The sequence below is a fragment of the Sebastes fasciatus genome, chromosome 3 (assembly GCF_043250625.1).
Source record: "Sebastes fasciatus isolate fSebFas1 chromosome 3, fSebFas1.pri, whole genome shotgun sequence".
Taxonomy (NCBI): domain Eukaryota; kingdom Metazoa; phylum Chordata; class Actinopteri; order Perciformes; family Sebastidae; genus Sebastes; species Sebastes fasciatus.
Genome location: NC_133797.1, coordinates 18,211,654 through 18,239,139, shown reverse-complemented (window position 1 = coordinate 18,239,139; position 27,486 = coordinate 18,211,654). Strand labels below are relative to the sequence as shown.

The 27,486-nt window shown below is 40.3% G+C and overlaps 1 protein-coding gene across 1 annotated transcript in view; it reads left to right on the top strand.

Annotated features, from left to right (window-relative positions):
* inpp4b (inositol polyphosphate-4-phosphatase type II B) overlaps positions 1-27,486 on the top strand; it is a 288,174-nt gene that overhangs the window by 238,140 nt on the left and 22,548 nt on the right. The window contains exons 13-16 of the mRNA XM_074629389.1: positions 618-726; positions 13,996-14,179; positions 22,521-22,850; positions 23,721-23,859. Of these exons, the coding sequence (XP_074485490.1) occupies positions 618-726; positions 13,996-14,179; positions 22,521-22,850; positions 23,721-23,859 (762 nt within the window). The remainder of the gene's footprint in view (positions 1-617; positions 727-13,995; positions 14,180-22,520; positions 22,851-23,720; positions 23,860-27,486) is intronic.

Below are 27,486 nucleotides of genomic sequence, written 5' to 3'. Positions count from 1 at the left end.
AGGGCTGTCAAAGTTAACGCAATAATAACACGTTAAAGCAAATTTGTTTTAATGCCACTAATTTCTTTAATTTCTTTTCTGATGTGTTAGAATTCAAAATTGTTAATTTTTTAAATCAGAATCAGAAATACTTTATTGATCCCAGGGGGGCGGGGTGGGGGAGGGGGCGGGGGGGTGTGGGGGGCGTTACAGTTGCTCTTGTATAAACATAAATAAATGTAAGAAAATAGAAATAAAAGAGTATGTAACATGTAAATTATGTACATAATGCTACAATATAAACAAAATATATGTAAAGAAATATAAGTACTAAAATTAAAAATAAGAAAATGAGAACATAAAAAATATGAAATATGTACAAATATTTGCATTAAGACGTGCAATATATAGCATATAACCCCAGTGCAAAACAAGATATAACACTTGTTAGAGGTATTGCTTTAGAGGATATTTTACAAAATTCAAACTCAAGTGTATTTTACACGTTGACGGGGGTGATTTATTTTTTAAATCTCATTTTTCTCACCTCAAGGTCCTTTAGTGCCGATATTTCCAAGGTGCTGTTTTATACATCTCGCTATTTTAAATCCCATCAACTCTATTTTCTCTCTTTACAGATGCGTTCTATGACATCGTCACTGTCGGTGCGCCTGCAACCCATTTCCAGGGGTTCAAGTGTGGTGGTCTGCAGCGTCTCCTCAGCAGATATGAAGCAGAGAAAAAGAGGTAGGAGAAACCTGTACAGCATGGTGTTTAGAGGGAGCATGGGTGATTCAATACAGGACACATGCTGCGGTGGAAACAGGCTTTTATTGACAAAAGAATTGAACTTGGGCATAATTGATAGTGGCAGACAGATTTGTCCCTGGCCTATGGACTTGATTTTCCAAAACCCCCATACAGTTACTTACAGCCAAGCCATGCTGAATTTAGACTGGAACTCAGCTGCCTCCGACAGCTCAATTTGACTGGAGGCAACAGTCGTGATGGAAAAGGTTTGTTGAGTCAGAAGTTCCTCTGTACCGGGTCTTTTCCCTGGCAAGCATTGTGTTTTCCTGAAGTTGTATGTCATGTTGTCACTGAAGAGCCATAGATTTTTGCTACAACCTCCCAGCTGCCATGGAGCTCGATCTTAAAAAGCACTTGAATTCAGAGCCAAATGATCAGACCGAGGCTGTGTCCGAAATCATTCACTGATTCACTAACCAGGGAGTTCTATGTAGAGGACTATATAGTGAGCTCATCGGCAAAATGAAAAAAACACTTTCAGACACTACTCAGGCAATTTTCTCTGCGGCGTTAATGGCGTCATTGCTGTCGCACAATTAAAACATGTCTGATCAACGTCAGCCTGTGGTGGATCATCCATAATAAATACTGACGTGCATTTTTTTGTTAAAAACATATTGTAAGCTATTTTGTTGTGTTGCCTCTTAGCCAAATGCTCTGAGTGAATTTAAGTTCCTCTTGGTAAGCAGCATATATATCTAGGGCTTCTATTGTGAAAGGTAAGAACAGAGGGAGTAAAGCGGTGATGCGCTGCCATTAAATTAATAGATACAAAGTACTTTGTGGACGTATATGTTGTAATGCACTGCTCTTCTCACATTAAATACATTATTTTTGCGCCGCAACTCAGGATTTCTCTCAATCGAGCTGCTCTCTCTCCTCTCGTCCGTCTGCCATTTTTTCCTTCAGTGCAAGGCATGATGGTTTAAAGAACATCTTTGTCTGCTTTTTTTCACAACGTATTGTGGGATCCTTTGAGTCCACTAGGGTATAATAATTCTCACTATACATTCGGACAGCACGACATTATAGTCCATTATATAGTGTATAGTGAGTGATTTCAGACACAGCCCACGTTTTTATGTAACGAATGAGGAAAATTCTCATCTGAGGTAAAAACTGGTGCTAATATAGTTACTACAAATAGTGCGAGGCCCTGTTCAGACCTGGCATTAACATGGATCCTGAGTGATCCGAACACGAGTGGACGGCTTTAAGTACGTCTCTTTACACCTGGCATTAGAATGCGTCTCCACATGTGTCTCCAGTGACCACTCCAGTGATCCAATCTCATTTCCCCGCTTTATATGCAAATAAACACATAGTAAACACGTGGCTAATACAGCAGCCGTTGCGACGTGATATTACATGAATGTCGGTAGTAACATCCTACATATTCGTGGATTTGGGTACATTTTATTAACATCAAAATACATTTTACTGTCGAGAGCTTCAGAGAGCCCAGGATGAGAGCGAGTGAGCGAGCGAACGGGCAGGCGGGTGTCAGCTCCGACACATCACCGACAGTATGATAATAATGCACTTTGTGTGCTTATAGTCTGATAATCTGTAGATTATGTAGCCTATAAACAAGATATATTTTAATAAAATACACTTGTACCGACAGGATACAGAAGAGCACAGAGGCCGTTTCCATGCTGAGAGGCAGACCAGCGCTCGCGTCTGCCTGTCTATTCACATGAGGAGCGCAGAGACCCACGGATCCCAGCGGGACTTCAGTATAGTAGCCGATCCTTAATGTGGCCCAGGACACAGGACTCTGAATGTGGTCTGAGCGACCGGATCTCAATGCATCCTCAATTGAGTGCGTTCACACCTATACTTAGAACTGTCCACTTGTGATCCGATCACTCAAGACGCATGCTAATGCCGGGTATGAACAGGGCCTGAGATGTGTAGAGTGCAACTGAACAGCAATCCATAATCAATGACTGCCAGAACAATAGTCTACAAGAAGCACAGCAACAATCAACCATTATTTCTGCTAAATATTTCACAAGGAGTGAATCGTTAATCTGAAAAACTGAGTCGGACTAGAGATATGTTGTGAGTCGGTCTCACTGACACGCAGGGGGTCTCTCAGATTGTGTTTTATGTCAGATTGTGTTCAGTCTGTGGCTGTGTACCAGCTCTCTGCTTGATTGCTTGATGGAGAAATATGTCTTGTGTGTTTCCTTTACCGGCCAAAACCGCTGGCTCCACAAACACTCAAGGTTGACTGAATAAAAACAGACCACGCTGCTATGATTGTGTTATACATACACAGATACAAAGATAAATGTATACGCACATAACACTGACTGGAAGTGCACTCTTGGAGAACAAATCCATATGACTTCCTCAAACCTGAGATCAGCAGTATCCTGAACATTTTGCTGTCTTTGCCCCTTAGATGCAGCAGGATGGAGGTACATGTCACTGGAGTTCAGTATGTGGTCACTTGAGTGATGCCAGATGAAATGAAGGGTGATTTTTCCCAAAGCTCCCCATAGAGCGCAAAGTCATTACAGACCATGCCAGATCCAATTAGTTACAGAGTTTGCAGCTCAAGAAAGAGGGGAAGAGAGGCGAGATGGAGAGGGCTGAGGTGTGGGTATGAAATGGATAAGTTGATGGGAAAATAGTTGGGGGCGTGTGCTGATAATAAAAAATAAAGAAAAGACTTCTTTACGCTGAAGTGCACAAGTGAATTTGCTGAAGATGGTCAGTTTTATCTGCTAGCATGAACTATGATAAGGTTAGCGTATTTTCGAGAATCCACTGAAGTGAAATCATTTTCTTTGAACGAGAGATTAGACTTCAGAAAGAAACCTCCAGGGAGACGGAGCTTTTTGTTTCATATTTGACTTAGCTAATGACTCACTGTAGCTTAAATTTTCCAATTTTCCGCCTGGCTAACTGACTGCGGCCTGCGCTGAGCCTTATCCATGTTTGACCTGGGATGCAGTCATTTGTCAGTCATCGTCAGAAATAGGAATAAACTCAGCTTCTCTGTGATTTCGCAGTGGCCATTATAATGAAGGTGCGTGTTTACTTTGAGGAACATTCATTATTTCAAGGTTTAATTTGCTTTTATTATGCATGCACTAAACATCTGACCAAATATTTAGCCTGTTTTTTTTTTTAGTTGTGTGTGAATGTGAAGTACTGTAGTTCAGTTGACAGTCACTTAATTGCCCAGAAAGTCAGCCTATCTGAGCAGAGCAAAGATGTGTGTGTGTGTGCACACACAGACACACATTATACTCCCCCCAGTGTGTCTCCTCGCCTTTCTGAAGCTGCCTTTTGTAATCACATTTCATTAAAAAGGGAACAATCGGCAAGATGTGAGACTTGGCTATTCAATGTGATATTAATTCATCAAAGAGGAGATGGAAAAGGATTGAGGGACGGGGAAAAAAGGAAAACCTGAGCACAGAGGTGTTACCAGGAGGGCAATAAAAGAGCTATTCGTCTTTGTTCCCTGGACACTAGAGGAGAGGAAGGGGGGTTCTTTCCAGATCCATTAAAAACCTGCATTGGGCAAACTTGGCAATGACCAGAGTATGCGATGTAGTTTGTCTCTCAGGATGGGCCCGGAAAGAGTTTAATCAATAACTACACTTAGTATTCCTCCAGAAACCTTGCACATGTACACACAGGGCAAGAGCATTTATCTTTCATTAATTCATGCAGTCCCACTTAAATGGCTGTTTTAAAAGTCACTGGATTTTTATCCGTTTTTAATTGAACCCTATAGACATGGCTGTGGATTTGCTGAGGTGGTCTAATCTTTCGTTAACAGCCTCTTTTGAATTATTCAGCTAGTCTGCACAACGATGCAACACTTTTTTGGAGACAAGTTTAATGGAACCCGAACCAAATTTTCTCCTACCTGTACCAAAGAACGTATATTGATAAGAAGTGAAAGCCAATTGGTCGTTCCATTGCAACATCAGCGCCATTTTGGACTGAAAGCGTCTACCGGACGCCAGTAAAACGTCCACCTACAAACTGCCGTAGAAAAGAAAAACTAAATTATTTCTATTGTATTGTCATTATTAATGTATCTACCGAAATGGCCTGTGTTGAGCAATACAAATATTATAAATATGCATACTATTATAACTATTTACTTATTTACTTATTCATTTATTAGACTTTTTTGACCGGCCGCTTCCCCAGAGGAGCATAAAGGGAACAGTTAAAACAATCCCAAACTTTTTCACCTCCAAAATAGATGTCCAATTGACCACAGACCATGGATGTATAGGAGGTTGAGCCCTGTGCTTTTACCCTGTGTGTTAGTAAATAACCTACAACAATTGTACATTAAAGTCTGTTTAAGGCATGCTACTAGCACTACTAGCTACTGGCTGATAGGTGGTTGTTTGGGAACAGAGACGTTAATACATCCACCACGGTACAGGCTTACAGCATACAGCCCATGGGTGTATTATAAGATAATAAAAGTGATGAATTACAGCCAATATATCCATTATTACAGCCGCATACAGCCAGCAGGAAGCTGGCAGAACTGGATAGGTTATATGAACGTGCAGGGCGGCGCAGTCCCGTGGGCCTGATGCACGTTCATTATACCTTATTAACTTTTAGGACATAGTGATTTAAATGAGGGCTATTTAAGTGTTTGTACCGGGACGCTGATTTACCTAAAAAAAGATTATCCTCTGATTTACAGATGTCTCTTTATACATCCATGGCTATGGACTCATTGGCGTTTTCAGTTTTGTCTCTTTGCTTCTATACTCTTTGCCTGTACTGATGATGTCTGTGTGTTTTTAGTGCACATGTACGGACGCAGGAGATGCAGTAGTCCATGCTTTTGACTTGCGAGTTGTTTTTCAGTATAATGTCAAGACAGGCCCCTGTTTGTAAGGTCAGCTGTACTTAGTTGGTTAAGAAGCTGTGCAGTAGAGCTCCTCTCTACATGAGTTCTATCCACTGTAACAGAGAGGAAGGAATCACTGTCATCTCGCCAGGCCTCCTGGTCAAGCAGAACTGCCGAATGACACTTTTCTGGGACACAGAGTGGTTGAAACTACATCGTACAATCTCTTGGGGCCAATGTTCAGATTTAATGTGACTAGCAGCATGTTGTCCAACAAAATAACTTCCTCCCAGGATTACTGTGTGTGTGTGTGTGTGTGTTTCAGAAACAGGACATTGGCAGTGGCTGGGACTCGGGTCATGTTGATGGACAGCAGCTTCTTAGTTCTTTGCACTGCTCTGGAGTTAGCCTGCTCCAGGTTCTGTGGGTGATGGTGCTGGCATTAGCTTTGAGGCTTATCTGGTCTCAGATCAGGGTTTCTAGTTTGTGTCTGAACTGAGGCAAGCTTTGGCTGCTACTCTGAGAACTGATATGAAATCAGTGCCCAGTGGAGGATTCAACAACAGATGGAGTTTGGCGGTTAAAAGAAGCTGGTTTGAGATCAGATCTTTGGGCGTGTATCTATAGCAGACGGTATATTTTTACTGTGGCTGTAGTGTCCTGGTGTAAGAGCCGTGATTACAGCGAGCTGTCTAAATGACGAAGGAGGCTTTGGCAGTCACCTGGAGTGCTGCAGGGCTCTCTGCTGACGTAGCTGCATTTTACTCCTGCTGGCTGTCAGCAGCAGGCCACAAGCTCTCCATTAATTTCCTCTCCACTATTAATTAGCCGTGCGCGGGCGATGCTGGCTTAATTAGGCCGCTGGGCCCAGCGGTTTTCTCCCTCTCATTACTGTTATAACCAATTCCCATTGATCATTTAGGAAAACCAAGGAGGAAGTTCATCCTGGACACACTGCTAGTTTTAGTAATCTGTTAGTCCTCTAATAATGCTATGCCACTGCTGAATCTCATTTCATTGTAGAACTATATCACCAAGTTTGGCAGCTTGGTCCAAGTTTCGTGAGACAGACGCTTCACGCTGCACGGGCTCATTTGCTTAAACTTGAGATTTTTCAACTTTCTGCAAATACTGACCCTCTCCCACTCGCCGCAACACTCCCACCATGCACTGGGCAACTGCTTCTCCTGCTTTCCACAGGAAATGAAATGAGGATCTGGGGGGAATGCGCTGTAACAGCATTTTACGGAACAGAACAGAGTGAAACAAAAATATATGATTGGTTGACGCTTCACTGCGTCATTTGAGCGCTGAAAAAAGTTGAATCTCATCATTTGATTTGTAACGCGTCTCGCCCGTCACACTGGTAGCTTCATGTCACCGGCTTCCATTGAAAATGACTTGTAGCCCGTTGCTTTGTCGTTCGTAGTGTGAACGCAGCTCGAGACTCGAGTTTACCTGATGGAGCGTTGCACCACTAATGTGTGAACACATGGACGGGTCCTTATTCCTGGAGATCCAGTGCTGTTTTTCTGTGTAAAGATTGAATTATGAGAAGACCCAGGGCGATAATTTCATGAATCAAAGTGCAGGTGCAAAGCGCAGTCAAGTGCACGGTGCATATTGTGCAGGGGGAGTGGCAGCACACCTTTGGTATTTTCATGGCTGGAGGCGCATGGCATACCCAGGGTAGGGTGCACATGGAAATGAGGTGGGGTTAAGAAAAATACATTATCATACATTATAAGTGAGTGTGTAGGGGTACGGCAGCAATTCTTTTCTAAAAGCATTACTCTCCCCACAATGACATACGGATGTCATGTAATGAAGTCTGGAGGAGCTTCACCTAAGAGGAAACTAAAATATTCTCTCACAGGAGGTGGACAGTTCCAATTATAGTCCAGCACAAATATGCATCCAAGGCCAGATGAGTTGAATTCTTGTTTCTGAATCTGAACATAAGACGTATCCAGCAGCATCCTCCATTGTTTTCTGTGATAATTCACTATTACGTTTGGAATCTGAAATGGTTGCATTCAGTGAGCTTACATGCACCAATAATGTCACAGCTGCCAAACAGGGAACCAAACCAGTTTCTGTTTGGACCTTTACATGGCCGTGCAAACTAAAAATGACCGTAATGAAACTGGATGTGAGATTACAGTAGTAGTGGAGTTTTTAATAACAAACTATTTTTCCAGTCACAGCACTCTTAAAGGAACAGTGTATAGCATTTAGGGGGATCTATTGGCAGAAATGGAATATAATATCATAGGGATGCACCGATTTATAGGACAAACATTGGTATTGGACAATTTTCGCCTTGTAGAATGCATTCGGCTCTATCGGCAAATAAGATGACATTCGCAGATGGCAGTGGTCGATGTTTATCTGTTGCGGTCAGTCTCGAACAACAGTAACCAGCTGCTGATTCAGAGAAGAAGCCACTGGCTGGACATGACTGGCTGGACATGACTGGCGTGACAGTGCAGTGCACGTATGGTTTGTTTACAAATAAAAGTGAAATAAAAAGTCGTCCGTGTGTGAGTATCACACTGTCTTTGAGAAAGATCCACAACAAGAACATTATTATGTTCAACGAAAAACTAAGCAGTAAAACAATGCTACCCGTCCACTAGTTTATCGATCAAGGATGGCATCGTTCTCTCGGACGGATAAAAGAATTTAAATGAAAAATGGTCCCCAAATAGGCGGCTATTAATATTCCCGGGCGGCCTGCCCAAGTAAAGTCTATGTGTGAGAAACACTGCTTAGCTTTCTAATCACTTTTACATTTACATTTACATTTAATATTTTTGCTGGGCTGTGTAAGTACTGAAACACTCTTCTCATTGAGTAAGTAGTTGTATAGCAGCTGAAAAGGCTTTTGAAGCAGTTATTGATAAAAACAAAAACAAAAAAGAATATTTTTCATTTGAAAGGAGGTTATATTAAAGGTTGATTACATAAAATTGTATGATTGAATTTGTGCTCATTCAAAGACAGTGTAATGCTGAATGACTTTAAAACAGCTCAGTTATTTTTTATGATGAAGAGGTATTTGTTTCCCTGGCACAAATGGGGAATAAAAAACAGCAAAAACAAAATAAAAAGAACGGTATTGGCTATTAGCTATGTTTTTTTTAGTGTACAAGCACCTGAAAATAAGATTTGTTGTGTTTTCGTTACCATGGAATGAGCTGTTTATATCTACATACAGAGCGGGACCTCTTCACGGAGCCGGCCGCCTGTACTGTAGGCCAGAACGGAAAAAACAAACACTGGCTCTAGATAGGGCCGCTCACGTTTTTGCGCCGACCACCGTAGTTCTCCTACACGCTCGGCACACGGAAGAAATTTCAGTTGGTTGCAATCTGCATTTAACCAGCACAGTTATATGACGAGTCATGATTCTGCTCTACAGTTGCATATCACGCTGTTCATCACAGCCACAGGTCAACCTTTACTGCATGTGTCTCCACTGTGCACTGCACTGCATAAACTGAGAAGCTGTGTAGATCTGCCACATGTAATTTAAGTTTGACAAAGTGTGTCGCACAAATTAACAAACCTGCCACCTTCAGATGGCTTTATAGGGAGGTAATCAGCTAAAAGCGAAGGCCTTCATATGTGCAAGCTGTTTTGGTTGAGAGATGCTGATGAAAATCTGATATTAAAATTGACTCTGAATCCTGGACTAATTGGAGTATGACTGTTTCAATTAGATGTGTCTGCAGGTCAGTAATACATGAATAAAAGGGGTTTGTGTGTGACAAAGCAGGCATGTGGATGTAGGTATGCTGGTCAATGTTAGGATAATGAGTCCTAATATATAATTAACGTGTACTGTGTAATGTATTTGTTCACAGTCTGCACAAATAAGTCTCTTTCATCTATTGCAGCTCTAATTTGAGATAATTTAACTGAATTACAATTTGAAAGCTCTCCTCATGCTGTTGCACGTCTGCATACATGTGAAGATTTTCTAGCATGCAAGAAATCTGAGTTTTGTTGATCATTATTTCACATCACGGCACAGTAAAATTGAACTTGTGCATCAAGAAAAGCCTCTAGACTAGTGTTAGTTTGTCAATTTAGGGGAAATACAAGAAAACCAGTTCACTAGAGATGCACTATACTGCCTGTATGGAAATTTAATGAGTCTCTTAGGTCTGTAGACATACACATAAATATTCATAAATAGCATGCAGACTTAAAGGTTTACATAGTTCCTGGACAAATGGCTCACATTCACATTATGAATATCAATGAACATTCATATGCCACTGCTGTTATAAAGAATCTGCAAACTTATGCTTCAAGTACAAACAGCCATCCAGCCTTTTATATTATTTTCAAAGGGTTTTCCACTTTCTCTGTGATCATTACAGATAATATAGCAAGGCAAAAGAATACCATTGATATCAAACGCTGGAAACGGTCTGATCAAATGGCAACAGCATTAGAACCAAATGTTTTAACTTGAAAGAAATGCATCCAGGTTTCAACATGAAATAGTCCTGCCATCAAACAAACGGTAAATAACAAGTTCTTCTGGGAGCTCCTTTGTGAAGAATGAGGCCTTTTATGAGTTCAGGTGTGCTGTGAGTCAGCTTGAGGCTGCAACTGGCTCAAAGTCTCGCCAATGTCAGACCGAGCAAGTGGGAGGATTTCCTGCTTTTGTCTTCATTTATTAATACATCATGGACTCCAATGACACCACAAACTATGGCCTCAGACATCCCCCCAGGGTGCAATCACCACCTACATATTCAACAAAAGATAATAAGATCTACAAAGGTATTTTGCAGGGCTGTTGTATTGGATTAGATTGTGCATTTTTATGTCCACCCCATTTTATTGGCACCATGTTTTAAAAACTTGGCGCACAGCGCTGCCAAATTACATCAGGGATGGAAAACATACCCAAGGCTTGAAATGACAATCGGCTCCTCGTGTGCAACATCACCTTTGGCCTTTCATCAAGTTCGCGTTCGCGGATTTGTGCTGTTTTACCTTTTCATGGTTTGCCATCTTGCCAGACCCATTTGGACTGACGGAAATGCTGATGAGGCAATTAAAGTTCCTCGCCTTAGCCAGCCTTAGTGAGGATCAATTCTGTTGTCTAGCATCAGGTGGCAGGTCCCAACATTCATTATGCCTGCATAGGCCTCCCTAATGGGATTGGATTTGTACTTATGAGTCAACAGGGCTGTTATTGAATCTCACTCGCTGAAGCAATTGTCCTCTTCCAACAACTTTCTCCTTTGCCTCTTTTCTGGAGTATCTGTATTCTTGCAGTCCTTGGGGATTTTTTTTTCTCTCTTTAGTTCTGCATAATGTAATAAGACGAATGTAAGCTCACAGGGGATGAAAGGGGTTTACAGACTTTACTTTGTTGCAGTAGATTATTCAATTAGGGGCTTTTCTGTGGCTGAAACCTTAGCATTTGAAGGTATGGTTATGGAAGTGGGGATAACATGGTGGTGTTCTGTGTGGTTGAGTATTTCACACTGTTTGCCCGAGTATTTCACACTGTTTGCCCTGTGCCTTTCTCTCACTTAGCGATTCCTTTGATTAGCCTTGAGCTTGTGGGTGGTAGTCCTCCAGGGAGCTCATTAGTCGTAATGACAAGGCCAAGATTTTAAAGTTAGCCAGTCAAAGACGTAGTTAGTAACTAGTACGTACTACGCCTAATTTCTTAAGGCCTTCAGATTTTCCACACTTGTTGATAAATCAGGTAGTGCTGCTCCACAAAGGGCGACTTCTAAAGCAGCAATCTTTCCCCTCGCTGAAAATATTATGAGCGCTGCAGAGAATACTGTATTATGCCACCCTTTGTATGTGTGCCCCTCCCTTCCTCTCTCGCACTATGTCTCTTATGTCAATTATGCCTTAGGATCTGGCTCTGGGCTCTGGCCTACATAGAGGCTTGCAGAGCTGACTCTAAACTAGCTGGGAGGGTTGCAAATGACTGCCTGGCTCCACGCTACATCTGATGGCAGGAAGTCAGCGGAAACCCATTGAAAGTCACTGGAACTTTACCCGAGGAGAATGTCTGATTGGAGTGATTTGCCCTGAATCTGGGAACTGACAAAAGGTGTTTTTGTGTGAGATTAAATAGCTCCCTAGAAATGAAGAAGGGATTAATTATTCATAAAGCGAAAATGGGTTGACATTGGACTGCAGTTTCAATTTGACAGTTCAGGCCGAGTACCTGGAAAGCGTCGCCGCTGTACATTTTCTAGGCAGCAAAAGTAGACACATAATGAAATGAGCTCAGGCAATTAGTGCGCCATAACACAATGTTTATAGCCAATAAAACCCCATTATCTGTCTGCTTGTCATTACTTGACAGCCATTTGACATTGTAAAGTGATGATCAACCGCTCTTTAACGCTCTTTTGATCAGATGAGAAAAGAGTTGTGCAGCTTTTCTTCTGTTGTCAGGTAACAATAAGAGTTATAGCTATACGTCCTCAAGCTCCAGAGCCATACTGTGTTTAATGTTATGTTTGTAGTCAGGGACTGATATACACCTGTGATGCAAGGTAAATACAATTAGATGCAACTGTTACTGTAGCTGCTAGGAAAGGTTGTGCTTGTTATTCACAGCAGGGAAGCAGGGAGTTTAGAGCTGCTACATGCAAGTGCCTTTGTGCACTTGCATTCACCTAGGCGTGGTGCATCACATACTGCACAACATCCAAAGGCATCCAGATAAATCATTTTCTAATAATAAAATATATTTGATGTGTTCAATACCATGCTATTATTTTAAAAATGGTATTTTACAGTAACAGTCCTGGTGATGCTATGCATGCATGGTCTAACCACAAGACATACTGGCACAAGTGTGGAAAAGCATTAACATTTACTTAAAGGTATGGTTGATAGTGCTGTTCAAATACATTTTTGTTATATTTGTTGAAATTCTTTTTACATCCCAACAGCAATCAATAAACCAAATGCTCTGACAAAAAAAGGAAAAAGAATCCGCTCTCTGTGGATATCGCAGGACTGTAATAAACCCGTCCAATCATTTCATTCGGCCCGAATAAAATGATTGGACGGGCTACCTACCTGCCTGCCTGCGCACCCTCTGCCCGTGCACCCATTGCACGTGACCGGAGTCTTCCAATAGCAGCTAGCTAGACAGCTGTGAGTACTAACAATAGCCATGTTCGCCGGTCATGTTCATTGCGATATGTTGATCTTAGGGTTGTCAAAGTTAACGCGATAACAAGTTAACGCAAATTTGTTTAAACGCCACTAATTTCTTTAACACATGAACGCAACTTGCGATTTTTAGGTTTTAGCGGGTTTTAAAGGTAGGGTGAAGATACTGGCGTCATATGAAACTAGAAAAAACCTAAGGAATCCATTGGTACCAACTATGTCACACTAGCTTGTCGTGACAAACGCTAAATAACACTCCAAACCTGTGCTAAATTTTGGCGAGTGAGTGCAGTACATGTGAGGGTTTCTGGACATGTCATTGTTTTCTGTTAATTGATTTCCAATAATAAATATATACATACATTTGCATAAAGCAAGCATATTTTCCCACTCCCATGTTTATAAGAGTATTAAATACTTGACAAATCTCCCTTTAAGGTACATTTTGAACAGATGAAAAATGTGTGATTAATTTGCAACTAATCGCAATAACTTAGAAGAATCATGCGATTAATAATGATTAAATATTTGAATCGATAGACAGCTCAAGTTTATGTTCATAATGATAATTTCGGGGGAGTAGCTTTGGAGGAAGACCTGAACAGACGGTCAGTCAGTGTTGCCGACTTGGCGACTTTTTCGCTAGATTTAGGGACTTTTGGAGCTAATGCTGCTAGATACTTTCACTGGAAAAGAGTTGGCAACACTGGGCAGGGTTTTTCAGTTGGCTCATTTTTTGCAATCTAGTGTACTCTTGCTCATTTCTCGGCATTACCGACCCAATATTTAATTCACGCCTTGCAAAAAAACCTGCAAAAACCTGTTCTTGATCAGTTGTGTGTGTTTGGATTTTTTGTGTCAGCGTTGATCTTGGAGCAGGTCAACCAGTGAATGCTGCTGTGTAGCCTGTAGCTTGTTTGACATCAAATACGGTCCCTTCCTACTCTGCTAGTTTTGGCAAATGCTGGTGGTAAGTGGACACTATGAAAACTAGCAGCACTAATCTAAACAAACATAAAATGAGCTTCCGTCCAGTACTGCATGTCCACAATCTCATTGCAAGCAAGTGTGGCCCAGTTCTCTTTAAATCAGATTTGGGCCACTTTCATGAGTATTTCATATACCCAGTCCACAACTGTCAAATCTGAATTGATGTGTTTTTTCCTCCACCACAGCTTCAGCACTGCCTACCAGTGTATCTACTACTCCCCAGAGCACACAGCCAAAGCTCAGGAGGTACTCAGCACCATGAGCTTCCTCCAGCCGCTCATCACAAGCTTAGCGGACCAGCTCCTCCAGGCTGCCCAGGAGCACTCTTCCCCTGGACTGAGGGATGCACTCAAGAACCTTTCTGACAAGGTGAGGCAGCCCCCAAACCCTCCACTTCCATCTAAACTACCCCTTTATTCCTCTTGGCCTCAAGCTGCTGCAACCAACTCTTTTATTCTTGGACATATCACCAAACATTGCAGGTTAATACCTCAGCCTGAAAAGCCTTTTAGATTAATCTTTAACTGTGGCGATAAATTCATTTAAACCCAAACTCATCCAAAAACAACTTCATTATTTGCTCAGGAGTTCTGCCTCTAAGACTATAGACAATACTTTTCCTGGTAGAGTTGCAATCGGAGGACCACTCAGGGGGATGTATTAGCCTAAATTGACTGTGACACTCTAAATGTTTACCCTCTCAGAGGAGTTATCCTACAAGAGAGACTTAATACAAGCCCTGGTAATATTACTCTGCTAGTTTCACTGCAAACAAAACTGCAAAATGTATACATTCTCAAAATAACTTTTAAGAGGACCTGTTATGTCTTTGTGCTTTTTCCCTTTCCTTTAGTGTGTTATATAGTTGTTTTGTGCATGTAAAAGATCTGCAAAGTTACAAAGTCCACACCAAGGGGAGTTACTCTCCCCCACAGAAACACTGCTCCTGAACTGCCTGAAACGCCTCGCTTAAAGTCCCGCCTTTTCTTCTGTAACGTGGTGATGTCGCCAAGTAATACATTTGCATAATACCTGCCTAGCGGCTAGTTTGGCACGCCTTCAAACAAAGCCTGTTAGAGCAGAGCTGGAGCGAAGTCCAAAAAGTTTGGTTCGGTTGACCGATCACCACAGAGACGGCTGTTGCTCAGTGGGTTGAGCCGATCGTCCTTTAACCACAAGGTTGGCGGTTCGATCCCCGTCTGCATGTTGAAGTGTCCTTGAGTGAGACACTGAATCTCAAGTTGCTCCCTGGGTGTTTTACAGCAGCTAAATGCTTAGGATGGGTTAAATGCAGAGGTCACATTTCATGTCTGTACCTCTATGTATATGACGATTGTAATATAGTTTAAGTTAAAGAGTAGGCCAGCTGACCAATCAGAGCAGACTGGGATTTTCGGGGGAGCAGGAGCTCAAACAGAGCGTTTCAGAGAGAGATTGAAAAGAGGTGTTGCAGCACAGCAGGTATGAGAAAAATAAAGCATTAAAGCATGTAAACATGTTCTAGCAGAAACCCAAAATACAAGCATGCACCTGAAAATGAGCATAACAGGTCCTCTTTAAAACTTTAAATCCAGCAGTTGCTTCTCACACACGCACACACTAAACAGACAACCTCAGAAAAAAATCCATAACTCATCATAAAACCGCCAAACTAACAAAAGTGAATAGCAGCATGGTGGTTTATGGAGTTGAGGCGTTTTTATCAGTATAATTAATGAATTACATCTGGTGCTGTCAGATTGCAATCTGTTGTGGGAGAGATTGTTTTTGCCACAGTGGAATAGAGCCCAATCAGCCTGCTTAATTGGTACATTCGCTCTGTCACCACTTCCTCTCATCCTTGATTAGACACGCACACATTGGCCAAGTAAACCCCTGGCCTGGTCAGCACAAGCAGGGCTGCTCTCTGATTAAAATCTCAAGCTGCGTTTCTGTGTGTATGTGTGTGTGTGTGTGTGTGTGTGTGGTTGAGGGCGGTGGAGGTGTGAAACTGTGTTTCTGTGTGTGTTTAAAAGCTGATGTTCAAATGACATCAATCTCTTCAAGCCCCAAAGGCTCCAATCATGAACAACATCACATATTTTATATCAGTATTTCCTCCTCCACATCTGGTCATCTATCACAAAAATCTGCTCTTTTTTTTTACAGACACACACAAATACCTGTGTGTTTTGCATATACACACAGTCTCATGCTCACTTGTTCACGCATGTATGCACCTGTGCACAAACATAAAGTCTAGTCAGTTTTATTCATATTAGGCTTGGGCAGTATTATGGTTTTACAGTATACCAGGGTATTTGGAAATCCAGACGGTATGATTTTCAATACTGTTATAAATACATGCGGCTTTAGAGGGCTTTCACAAGCCGACATTTAATCCGTTATAATCAAACTCTGCTGCGGTTCGTTTGGGCAGTTGTGAACGCAGTAATCGTACTCTGGTGCGGACCAAAACAACCATTCAGAGACCACTTGCGAGAGGTGATCTCTGACCGTTTCCTCGGACCGACATCTGGGCTGCAGAGAACATACAGAATATGCTAATAAAGTCCACAAAAACAGTGACGTTTATAAAGTCATTGGAAATAAACTGGAGGAGAAGGGATTTGTGTGCACAGTAGTTCGGTGCCGAGTCAAAGTGAAAAGCTTCGACAGCAATAAATCAAATTCTGCGATTCCCTGCATTGAAGTGGCAGCTCTCGAGACAGATAAATTCACTCCTTCATACACGTCCCTCAGCAAATTATGTTTTTTAATTTGGTCTGCTTTAATTTGTGTACTGTGAAACCGAACCAGACTAAATAGAAAACAAACCAAAAGTATCAGTTTCAGTCTGATTCGGATTATGGCTCGTGAAAGCGCCTTTAGTCTGTTGGTTGAATATAATTAGCTATTTGAATACATCCTGTAGGAAATTATAATGGACATATTTCACCATTTTCTGACATTTTATAGACAAAATGATTAATTGATTAATTGACTAAGTAATTGGCAGATTAATATATAATGAAAACTCCCCAAAAAACCCTCTATACTCATGTTATACACAGATATTTGACATCCTTCTCACAGACATATAAATAAAGGTGAATGCATTTGAGAGTGCGTCACTGCAGTGTGTGTGAAGTTTCTTCAATGAAGACAGTGAATCGCACCTTCCGAGAATCTGGGAAAAGATGAGACGCCTCCAGAGAAAATCAGGGGGATGTAAGAACCTTTTTTATCAAGTACTCGCTGCCTCTGACATTTCCCTTCTCGGTTCAGACCTCCTGACTCGAGGCCTAATGCAATATTTCACTCCAGAATACTTTTCCTGGGCACATTTTGATTAACGTCGGACACGGCAGATGCTTCTCTATATACGCTGATGATTCTGTTGATGATGATAATAATAACTTCACTCTGATGATAATCACAGTGAAAAGGCAATTGCAACACATCTCCCCTCCCTCCAGCTGTGTCCTACGACAAGTTATGTGTCTCAGTCGTAACGGTTACCTGGGAAGAGCTGTGGCTCGATCATCTATGCATGATTATGTTAGATTATATGATGTATAAAGGTCATATACGCAATAGTGAGTAAGTGTCTTCACAGCCAAGTGCTGTTGGAATGTGACCAGCTCTATTCATCCAGCCTCCCTTCACTTCTCAAGTGAAGTTACATTGAGTGAAAAAGCTCTATTTTTAACCAAAACCCGCTCATCCTTCAGGGTAAAACCATTCCAAACCATTCGGGGTGAATAGATTTCTACAGTTTTCTTCTTTTTTAGATCAAACGGACCTTATTTTTTTCGCAGTAGGAGTCCACAGAGGCACTTTCTGACTTGCACTTCTGCTCAGTCAAGATCATATCAGCAGATATATTGAAGAAAGACTAGCAACAGAATCCTTCCCAAGGGATGTTGAGCGTTTCAGATCTCTAAAACAGGTAGGTGTGGAAGAGCTACACTGAGGAGTAGTTTTTGCGCGGGGAGGAGCAAAGTTGCTTTGGTTTAGCCTCGGTAAGAGAAATCCCCATATAAGCACTGTCATAGTCAAATGCATGACTTCTGTGACCCTGTGGTTAAGAAGTGCAAATAAGATCCAGATTGTTTTAAATAGTGTGTGTCTTTGTTCACTCATCTCAGGAAAGATAATGAATAATACATGGTTTTATAGATTGCAAATTAACATTGAGGTCAGATAAGCAGAGTTCAATTTGAATATGAATTTACATTTTGAATTCCCAGCTCCCGTTAAGTGTTTTGGTTACTGAATCAATCGTGGCTCATTTTTTAGTCGTTTGGACATTTTTATCTTTAAAATAATGTTTACGTCTTTATGTACGATTGCGTGCATCGAGGAATAGTATTCCAGCAGAGGTGCTTGTTCTCAGGCAATTACACAAGCAGTCTTATCCGTAGATTTCAGCTCTCACATCATTGACTTACAGTAATGGAACTCATTTGGATCCATGCAAGGCAATTAAAATGGATATGAATTGAATACAATGGTGTTTTAAGTGCAGTCATCATTTGCTTTCTCCACTCAAACATTAATCAAAAGGTCCATTCTATGTGGATAAGAGTCTTTATGTTTTTTAAATCAAGAGCAGAACAGTTCAACCAGACTCAGCTGGACCAGTAATTGTGTTGTTATTTTAATGACTGAAACAGGCAGTAGCTGCATCGTAGGAGGAACGGGGTCAAAGATACATCCTTGAAGTAAATCAGAAGTTTCTTCTCAATTAATGCTATAATGAGTCAGATATGTGAAAAGTGGTCAGAGTAACAGAAGTAACAAGTTAGTGTTGGGAACTGCAGGTTAATAAGGAAGAGGTCAACTGAAATGTTAGACAATTAGACTCCACCGATGTGAAGCATATGAAGATAGGAGATCAGCAGGTCATGACCCCACAGAGTGTAGACGTAGTCATAGTGGAGTAAAGCCAGCAGGTGGGTGATGGTACAGGTGTTCAGTACAAGAACGAACAAATGAATCTTCAAACTTAACTGACTATACTGAATCGTCACCGCAATAATACATTTTAAGTGTTTTGTTAGTTCCCATAGGCCTACACTAGGGATGTCACAATACCAGAAATTTAGTAGTCGATACAAATACCAGTGAAATTCAATGATTTTCGATACCAATTCGATACCACGGTAAAAAAACAAAAGTGGAATAATAAATCCCATGCACTTCAACATCGACTACTTTATTACCGTTTGTATACTGGTTTTTGTTAGGAAGTTCAACAGGTCATAATTCCCTCTCTAATTTCTATTTTATATTGATGTGAAAACATCTCCTTTAAACATCTGGATTTATTCAAGTTTCTCGTCAAAAACTATATTTTACGAGATTACATTTGAACATATCATGATAACGTTATAATTTACCATAACCCAATACTCATCTTAGAGCCTGAACGCATCATAGCTTTAATTCAATGCCAGCTCCCGTTAAGCTCTCGTCCTGCTGATTTCAACACAGATTTGTTGTTCACAATATAACATTATCAGCGATAGTGAGTTTCACAGTCTACCTACGGTACCGTCAGGTATCCACATTAATTCCTCGTTACTGTAAAAGCTTACAGAAAGACAGATTAGCAAATAGTTGGCTACTGAGCTATTAACATTATAAACCGGCTCTTTTGATACGACATATTCAGTGATTACGAACTAACCAAACAGTTTGATCAAAGTGAATCGTATTTTCCACCTCTATATGATGGAACCTCTCGGTTGAATCTCCCAGAGCATCTTGATGCCCCAGATTGGCTCCAGAGATGCAGGCAGAAAGATCATTGGTCAGATATGGTGACGTCAGAAGATTAGAGCCGGAGGAAATGGCAGAAATTAAAAAAATAGAGGAATAAATGCTAAGCATGAGAAAAGACTGGTAAAACTTTCTAGGACTCCCATGTTTATAATGCAACATAAACATACTTATAATGCATTATAATCTGCTTACAGCACAGTATAATCATAATTATAAGCACTCGTAAATATCCATAATGCTTTATTACCATAATCATAACACATTATAAAGCATCTTGTAATGATTTGTAAGGTCAAGTATCATAATATAACACATTTATATATCATAATCATAATATATTCATAATTGCTGGTCACTCACTGACATTTTTTTCTTTTTTTGCAAGGATCATAGTGTATTATAATTCCCATAGTTGTAATTTATTATAATATTTTCACTGTTATAATGCATTATAATGTGATTGTAAATTGCTCTATGTGGTCATTGTTTGCTTTAAGTAGAGTGAAAAATGATTTTACAACCTTTTTCTGTGTTCTTGCATAGATTTAATATTTTTTTCACTTTACTTAAAGCAGACAGTGACCACTTAGAATAACTTATAATTACATTATAATGCATTACAAATAGATTATAATGTATTACAACTATGGGAATTATAATATGCTATGATCCTTGCAAAAACAAGGTCAGGTGTGACCAGCAGTTATGAAGTTTTATGATATTTGACAGTAAGTCAATATTAAATGCTTTATAATGTGTAATGACTCATGTTATAAAGCATTATGAACGTGTAAGTGCTCATAACTATGACTATACAGTGTTATAAACAGATTATAACACATTATAAGTATGTTTTTAATGTGTTATAGACATGGGCATCATGGAAAGTGTTACCAAGATTGTTGAGCTGTCAACGCTTCACATCAACACAGTGCATTGCAAACCTTCAGTGGCACAAAACATGTTGATAGTGATTCCCATCATGGAGGACTCAACCCACCAAAGGGCTACAAGCGAAACTTCAGGAGTCAAGATATGATTAGAGAAGAAAAACATTAAGTTTCTTATCCTGCCTTTTTTTACGTTACACTGGATAGTTGGATGACTAATGGATAATTACGCAAATGGCACAATCAGAGAAGTGAAAATCACTCCTTTGTTAAACTGCTGACAGGTCATGCAGAATGCTAAAAGGGGTCTACATTGCTTCATTTTAAGGCCAAAAAAGGAATCACTTCCTCATAAGATCCACACAAAGCGTCTCTAGTACTGGGACAGACTGGCCTGGGGTTCTTTTCCTCAGTCATCTACGTCTTTGCTGACTAACCGTCTCCTCAACTTCTAGCAGTCTCAACTGTTCAGTCCACATCAGGGAGGTAGGGCCAGAGCCAGCCTCTGGCATCGGTAGTACAGGCGAATGCTAGGGGCGCCATCCATCCATAGGGGTGCATCAAACGAGGGAAAAATTGGTAACATTTAATTTTACAGGTCTGCAAATTTCATGGTAATTAGGTGATAATTAGCAAGAAACCTATTTGAAATTTCTTTGGAATTACTGCCAAATTACCCAATAATTTACTTCAAAATGTATCAAAAATGAAATTTTTTGGCTGTCTTGACTTGGGACTTGACTCTGGACATTTATTATTATTGTTATTTTATATCTATTATAAACATTATTTAATTATTATATTCCGCTATTTCCCAATAAGCAGTAATAAACAGCTGGTAATTTATTTAATACATTTCCAGGAAACGAATGCAAAGTTAATTTATATGCTTTATTTCTGCTGGTAAATAGATAATAATTAGCAAATAACTTATTTGAAATTTCTTAAAAAAACTCCCTGAATCATGACATTAGCTACCAGGTTACATTTGTGTAGACAATTAGTCACACAATGGTGAGATTTGTGCCTGATCAGAAGTGTCTTCTATTAGTTTTGGTTTTCCACCTCCGATGAAGAGCAGCCGCTTCTCAAGGGCCCTATTTTAATGATTATATGCTATTTGAGCATATAATTATTAAATCATGTTTATAATAGTCATTTTCTCTACATTTTTAGGTAAATATTTGGGTAATTTGGCAGTAATTCCAAAGAAATTTCAAATAGGTTACTTGCTAATTATCACCCAATTACCTTGAAATTTGTGGACCTGTAGAATGAAGTGTTACCGAAAAATTTATAGCTTTTACTAATTTTTACTAATTTTATTTTAGTAAAAATACTTCAAAATATTACCATAAAAGCGACATAAATAAGTAGCTTATTGATGTGCCCTATTTTGTGGATTGCCCATGGTCAGGTCCAGCTCTGGGTAGGCCGCAGGAAAAGGGTGGAGAATATATGTATATACAGTAATGACCTCGCCGGTTTCCTTTCATGGAGGGCTTGGCTCGTGTTTTGTTAGACTGCATTTCGCTGTGGTAATAAAATTGCTTATTGCACTGCTAACTCAATTACTCTTGAGAGCCCTTATCATTTTTCACGCAGTGGCGGCAGCGAGCGCGAGGCTCCTTGGTACCGGGATCATCATCAACTTACAGTAGCTGGTGAATTTGACATCAAAGGAGGTGTGCTCCTCGGAGGAGCAGGCTGGAGGAGGAGTAATTGAATTGTTTGTTGTTTGTTGCTGTTTTTGTTGCTCACCGGCTGTGCTGCAGTAATGGAGAGCAGCTACTTTATGGTGGAAGAGAGTGTTCATTTTCCTTGTTTCTCTTCACTTCCTCTGGAAATAGTTACCCGCTTCCAAGATTACTTCCACCTGTATTTTCTTCCACCCACTCACCCCGCCAATGTGACAATCTCTCTCTTTTACTCTTTCTGTTTTTGCTTTTTCAGCGCTTAAATTTTAATTTGTTGTGCTTCCCCACAATATCTTTCAGTATCTGTTTTTCTTCCAATTTATCTTTCTCTCTCTCTCTCGCTCTTCGCTACAGACAGAACAATTTGTTCACACGCTTAAGGATGAAATGGTCAAGAGTGCACTGCTGGCACTGCATGCAGCGCGGCCCGGATACGTTTCCAAGAACCAGAAGCAAACCCCGGTGCAAGGAGGCCAACATCAAGGCCACATCCACCAGGGCAGCGACCAGAACCAGAGCCCAGTTCAGGGACTTCCGGGTCACAGTCCGGCCACGTCGATCACTGACAGCCCAGCGGTGTGTAATAATGTGGAAGGACCACAACCCACGACTAGAGGAGAAGGTGGGCCGCTGAAGCACCAAGACTCCATACCGCACCATAAAGAGTATGACGAGGAGGAGTGGGTGAGCGTGACTACTTTTCTAAGTCATTAAGAAATCGTTCAAAGCTGTGACTTTAGATTTTTTGTTTTTATTTTATGTACAATGATTACTGCTGGTCCTCACGGTAGAGCACACATAGGGAGATAAACTACCACTGCCTTACAGATGAACTGCAATTACTTGCAAAATTTGATTGCATGCCAAACATACTCTTTTTTTTAATGAGAGTTTTCTCAAAGGAGTTTCGACATTTCATCATGACAAACTCACTGCAGTATCTTAAGTCATGCTGCTTCTTTTCATTGAAGTGTGTATGTGTGTGTGACTGTTGGTTTGTTTGCGTGTGAGGACGGCATCTGCCTCACTGACAGCAGGAGTTTGACATGATTTCTGCACACCAATGCCTAATTATCGCTCAAAATATTCCTCACCGTTATATCATGTTCAAACCATATTTTTGAAGCACGAAAGACCAAAATACACACCACCACATACAACACTCACACACACACACACACACACACACACACACACACACACACAAACACACACAAAAGTGAAAGCATCGTCCGTTAACAGTTGGAGTTCAGGAAAAGCAAGAGAAAGCTGGAAACAATTGAAATGCTTTTAAAGTAATCTGAGAATATCCAGACGGCTATTTCCTTTTGACATTTTGGACACAAAGTTTAGACTGTAAATGGAAACACCTTTTTTTGACATATGTGAGATATTTTTATGGTTTTAGCTGCTTCAATATCAGTTTTTGTGACACATTTTGGTTTCCTTCAATTTCACTATCTCAGACAGAGAGAGAGAGAGAGAGAGAGAGAGAGAGAGAGATGTAATCGGTGAGGCTGATCTGACTGCTGATTGTGTATTCGGCTCTTTCAGGACAGGGTCTGGGCCAATGTGGCCAAATGTCTCAACTGTGTAATCGCCATGGTGGATAAACTACAGGAGGAAGACAACAGCAAGCAGGAGCCGGTCCCCGAGCAGCAGCTAGCTGATGTCATCACCTCACACAACCCCGGTAAATAACAGTCATCGATCAGTGGAACATCTATTAAATATATTTTGGCTGTAAATGGGTACAATTTTGCACATTGGCACATAACTGACCATCACTGGAAACCCGGTTCTATTGTTAGTCTCGTTATCTGATGTTGGCCGGTCAGTATTGAAAAACATTAGTCGACACAAAGGTTGTATTTTACTGTAATGGACGTCCATCAATCCCTCCACTTTTTAAACCACCTTTCTTGAAAACAAAGATAAATGGATTTCCAGCACCGTAAATCCCTCACAGTAGCTCGATTTTGGCGAGTTTGGCTGACCTTTCAACCGGATGTTGTGATGTTCTTGGATGGAAAAGATGAAGCCATTAAAATAGTCAGTGGGACAGATAGTAAAGCTCTGCACTAAAATGACTAACTTCTCCTCCATTTATGTACGAAAGAAAGAAAAGATATCTGCCGGCTGTGATTGGTTGTTCCTCGTCACATGACGTGCGGTGCACGCTGTAACGTTCCAAAAGTTGAACTATTCTTATCTTGGGGGTGCAGCTGTCGCGCCCTGAAAAATAGACTCTTGGGAATGCTTGCACGTCGTGACGAAGTCGCTCCCACACATTTGGTTTACAACAAAGGGGGTTTAAATTTACTACAAAGGATGTGAGGGCGCAAAAAACGTGGCAAGTGAACGGCCTCTTGGTCAGCTCCTTTAATTGTTTTTGTTGTTTAAATTTGGATTAATTTCAATATAAACATGATTATCTGGTTCAGTTTCCTTTTGTTGTCAGTTTCGGTCGATTTCTTAAGCAGCAAAATCAAAACCCAAATCCAACTTAAGGCTCATGATGAATCAAATATACTTCATTTATACTTACCTTTTGGATAAACACATATTCTAGATACACCTTGCTCCCTTTATACTTACCCACAGAGAGTAATCCAACACCTTTCTGGAGCTCAAGTCTAAAATATGTAGTTGTGGAAGAAGTGCTCAGAACTTTTACTTAAGTAAAAGTAGTAATACCCCATTGTAAACATACTCTGTTACCAGTATAGTATAAGTTATATAAGTATAAGTAAAAGTCTTGCATTCAAAATCTTACTTGAGTAAAAGTACAACAGTATTAGAATCAAAATGATCCTTAAGTATCAAACTTAAAATTACTTGCTGCATTACTGTATATGTCACATTAATATCGCAGCTGGTTATGATGTGGCAAATTTTAAATACTTAACTGCTGCGGTAGCTTAATCTACAATAATGTACCAGGATTAATTAGTTGATTCTGATTATTAATACAAAATATAAATCTGTAAAGTAGCTAAAGCTGTCAGATAGATATAGTGCAGTAAAAAGTAAAATATTTGGCTCTGTGATGTAGTGGAGTAGAAGAATAAAGTAGCAGAAAATGGAAATACTCAAGTAAAGTACAAGTACCACAAAATTGTACTTAAGTATAGTACTTGAGTAAATGTACTTAGTTACATTACATCACTGAAAATATGCAGAATAAAATATCCTACAACAGCACCAACAGGTGGCACAACAAGGTGCTTGTGTGTAATTGGTGCCCAATTTGTATTGAATGTGTTTGTTTGTATGTGTGTTAGTTGAACCTTTTAAAGCTTTTGATATCTGCAGACAACCGGCTGTGTGTAAAAAAAGCTCCCACTGAGTGATGACTCATCAACCGTTTCATGTAATTTTTCTGTAAAAGTCAAAACCACAAAAATACAAAACGTAAGAACTCTTAAATATAGTAAATAGATATAGTTTGTAATTGATTCTTGTCTATTGAAAAGCTGCTTATTTTAGAGGTTGTTTTTAGCTATTGTGAAGCATCATATGTAACTTTGTATGTAGTATAATACAGAGTTGTCTTTAACGTATCTATCATTATAGTTAATATTGTATCGTTACTTGCCTGAGATTGTCATTCCTCTTCCTGTCACAAAATGCAGCTAGTTTTAGCTTAAGAAGAAAAAAATATATTTATTATTATATTAATAAACTAAATACATTTTCACTGTGAGGGAAATAACACTGAACAATGTTTTTCAGTGTATCTACAGCCTGAGTCTGCTCCAACTTAGAGCTCCCTGTTGTTTAAGCATTAGCAAAAGAGAAGCTTAAATCGTTGCCAGAGAAGTGGATGAAAGCAATATTTGATATGCAGAGCCATTCACTGTTGACCGCAAGCTGCCCAGTCTTCCCTTACGTCCAATGAAATCCTGCCTCAAGCTTGTGTCCAGACAAGTGCCCAGCCTGTTACTACTGCCAACTGGCACGCAGAGCGGCGGCATTAGTCTGACCAGGCGACAAGGAGAGGCTCTGTGTGTGTGTGACTGTGCAAGTGCTAGTGCATTTGTATCATTTTGTGCCTGTGTGTGCATGTGTTTCTGCATGTGTCTATCTGTCCGAATGAGCTGGCAGGTAAGAACAAGGCCGTCCAGCCGTGTGTTCAGTCTGAAAGAGAAGTTCAACCCCCCCCCGAGCACCTTTATTAAGACGCTGAACAGGCTCAGAGCAAGTGGTCATCTGCCTGTCTAAATACAAACATGGACAGAATAATGAGAGAGGCTTTATCTCCTAGCGGAGACCGGTGAAGCCCGGGCTTTTGATGACAAGGCGTCGTGGGGGTTTTGATGTTTGGACAGGTGGGCTGGCATAGAGATGACAGCTGGAGTTCTGTTTCGCCTTCTCTGTGCAGAGGCGGTATTTGCAGAATGAGATAAGACATGATTTCTCTGACAAGGCAAGGGCAAGGCTGATGTGCTGTACATTATTGGTGGTATCTAACTGTGCTTGTGCGTGTGTGTGTGTGTGTGTGTGTGTGTGTGTATGTGTGTGTGTGTGTGTCCACACTGATCCCCACTTCCCCTCAAGAACTTTTCAATATGTTGAAGTTGAATCGAATGCATGGTGGGAAGACTAGTTTAGCACATTGCTTAACCAACACTGCCCCCTGTTGGCTGGAGAGGAGATCATCAGAAACTTGTTTTGGATGGAGGAAATGCATAAAAAATCACCATGAAATCACACTATAGCTGTGTCCCAATTCCTACATACTGTTTCTAAGCAGGTTTTAAGGAGGTAGTGTCATAGATGAAGTATACTCAAAGAAGTTTGTATGCATGCTGAATCCGTTTCACCTATGAGTGTGCTGTTGATATACAGTGTTGTCTCACAATGGAAAACACAAAGGAAATAAAGGAGCTAATCACAGCTGCAAAAGTTAATAAACTCAAATCAGTGTATTATGACAATTTGTATATAGTGCATACCTGATCAACTGATAAACGTTACAATTAATTCAAATAGTGAACACAATAACTGCAGGAAGTTTGTGTGAAATGAACCATTTGGATGAATTTTGAGCAGATTATTTCCTGTGAATAATGCATCAGAGATACGTTTTCCTGTTGACTTTAATAATTAAAAAAAAAATTTAACAATCATACATACTTAATATGCTTCTTTTTTTGACAAATTTATCTCTCTTTGGTTGTTTTAACTGCATACTTTTCTAATGCAGGACGAGGCTGTTTAGCAGAGAGGGAAGGCTCTGTGAACACAGATTGTGTTCAGGTCTTCACCGTGCCCTTATCCTGTGAGATTTGTTTTAAGTTTATATTTTGAATAATAA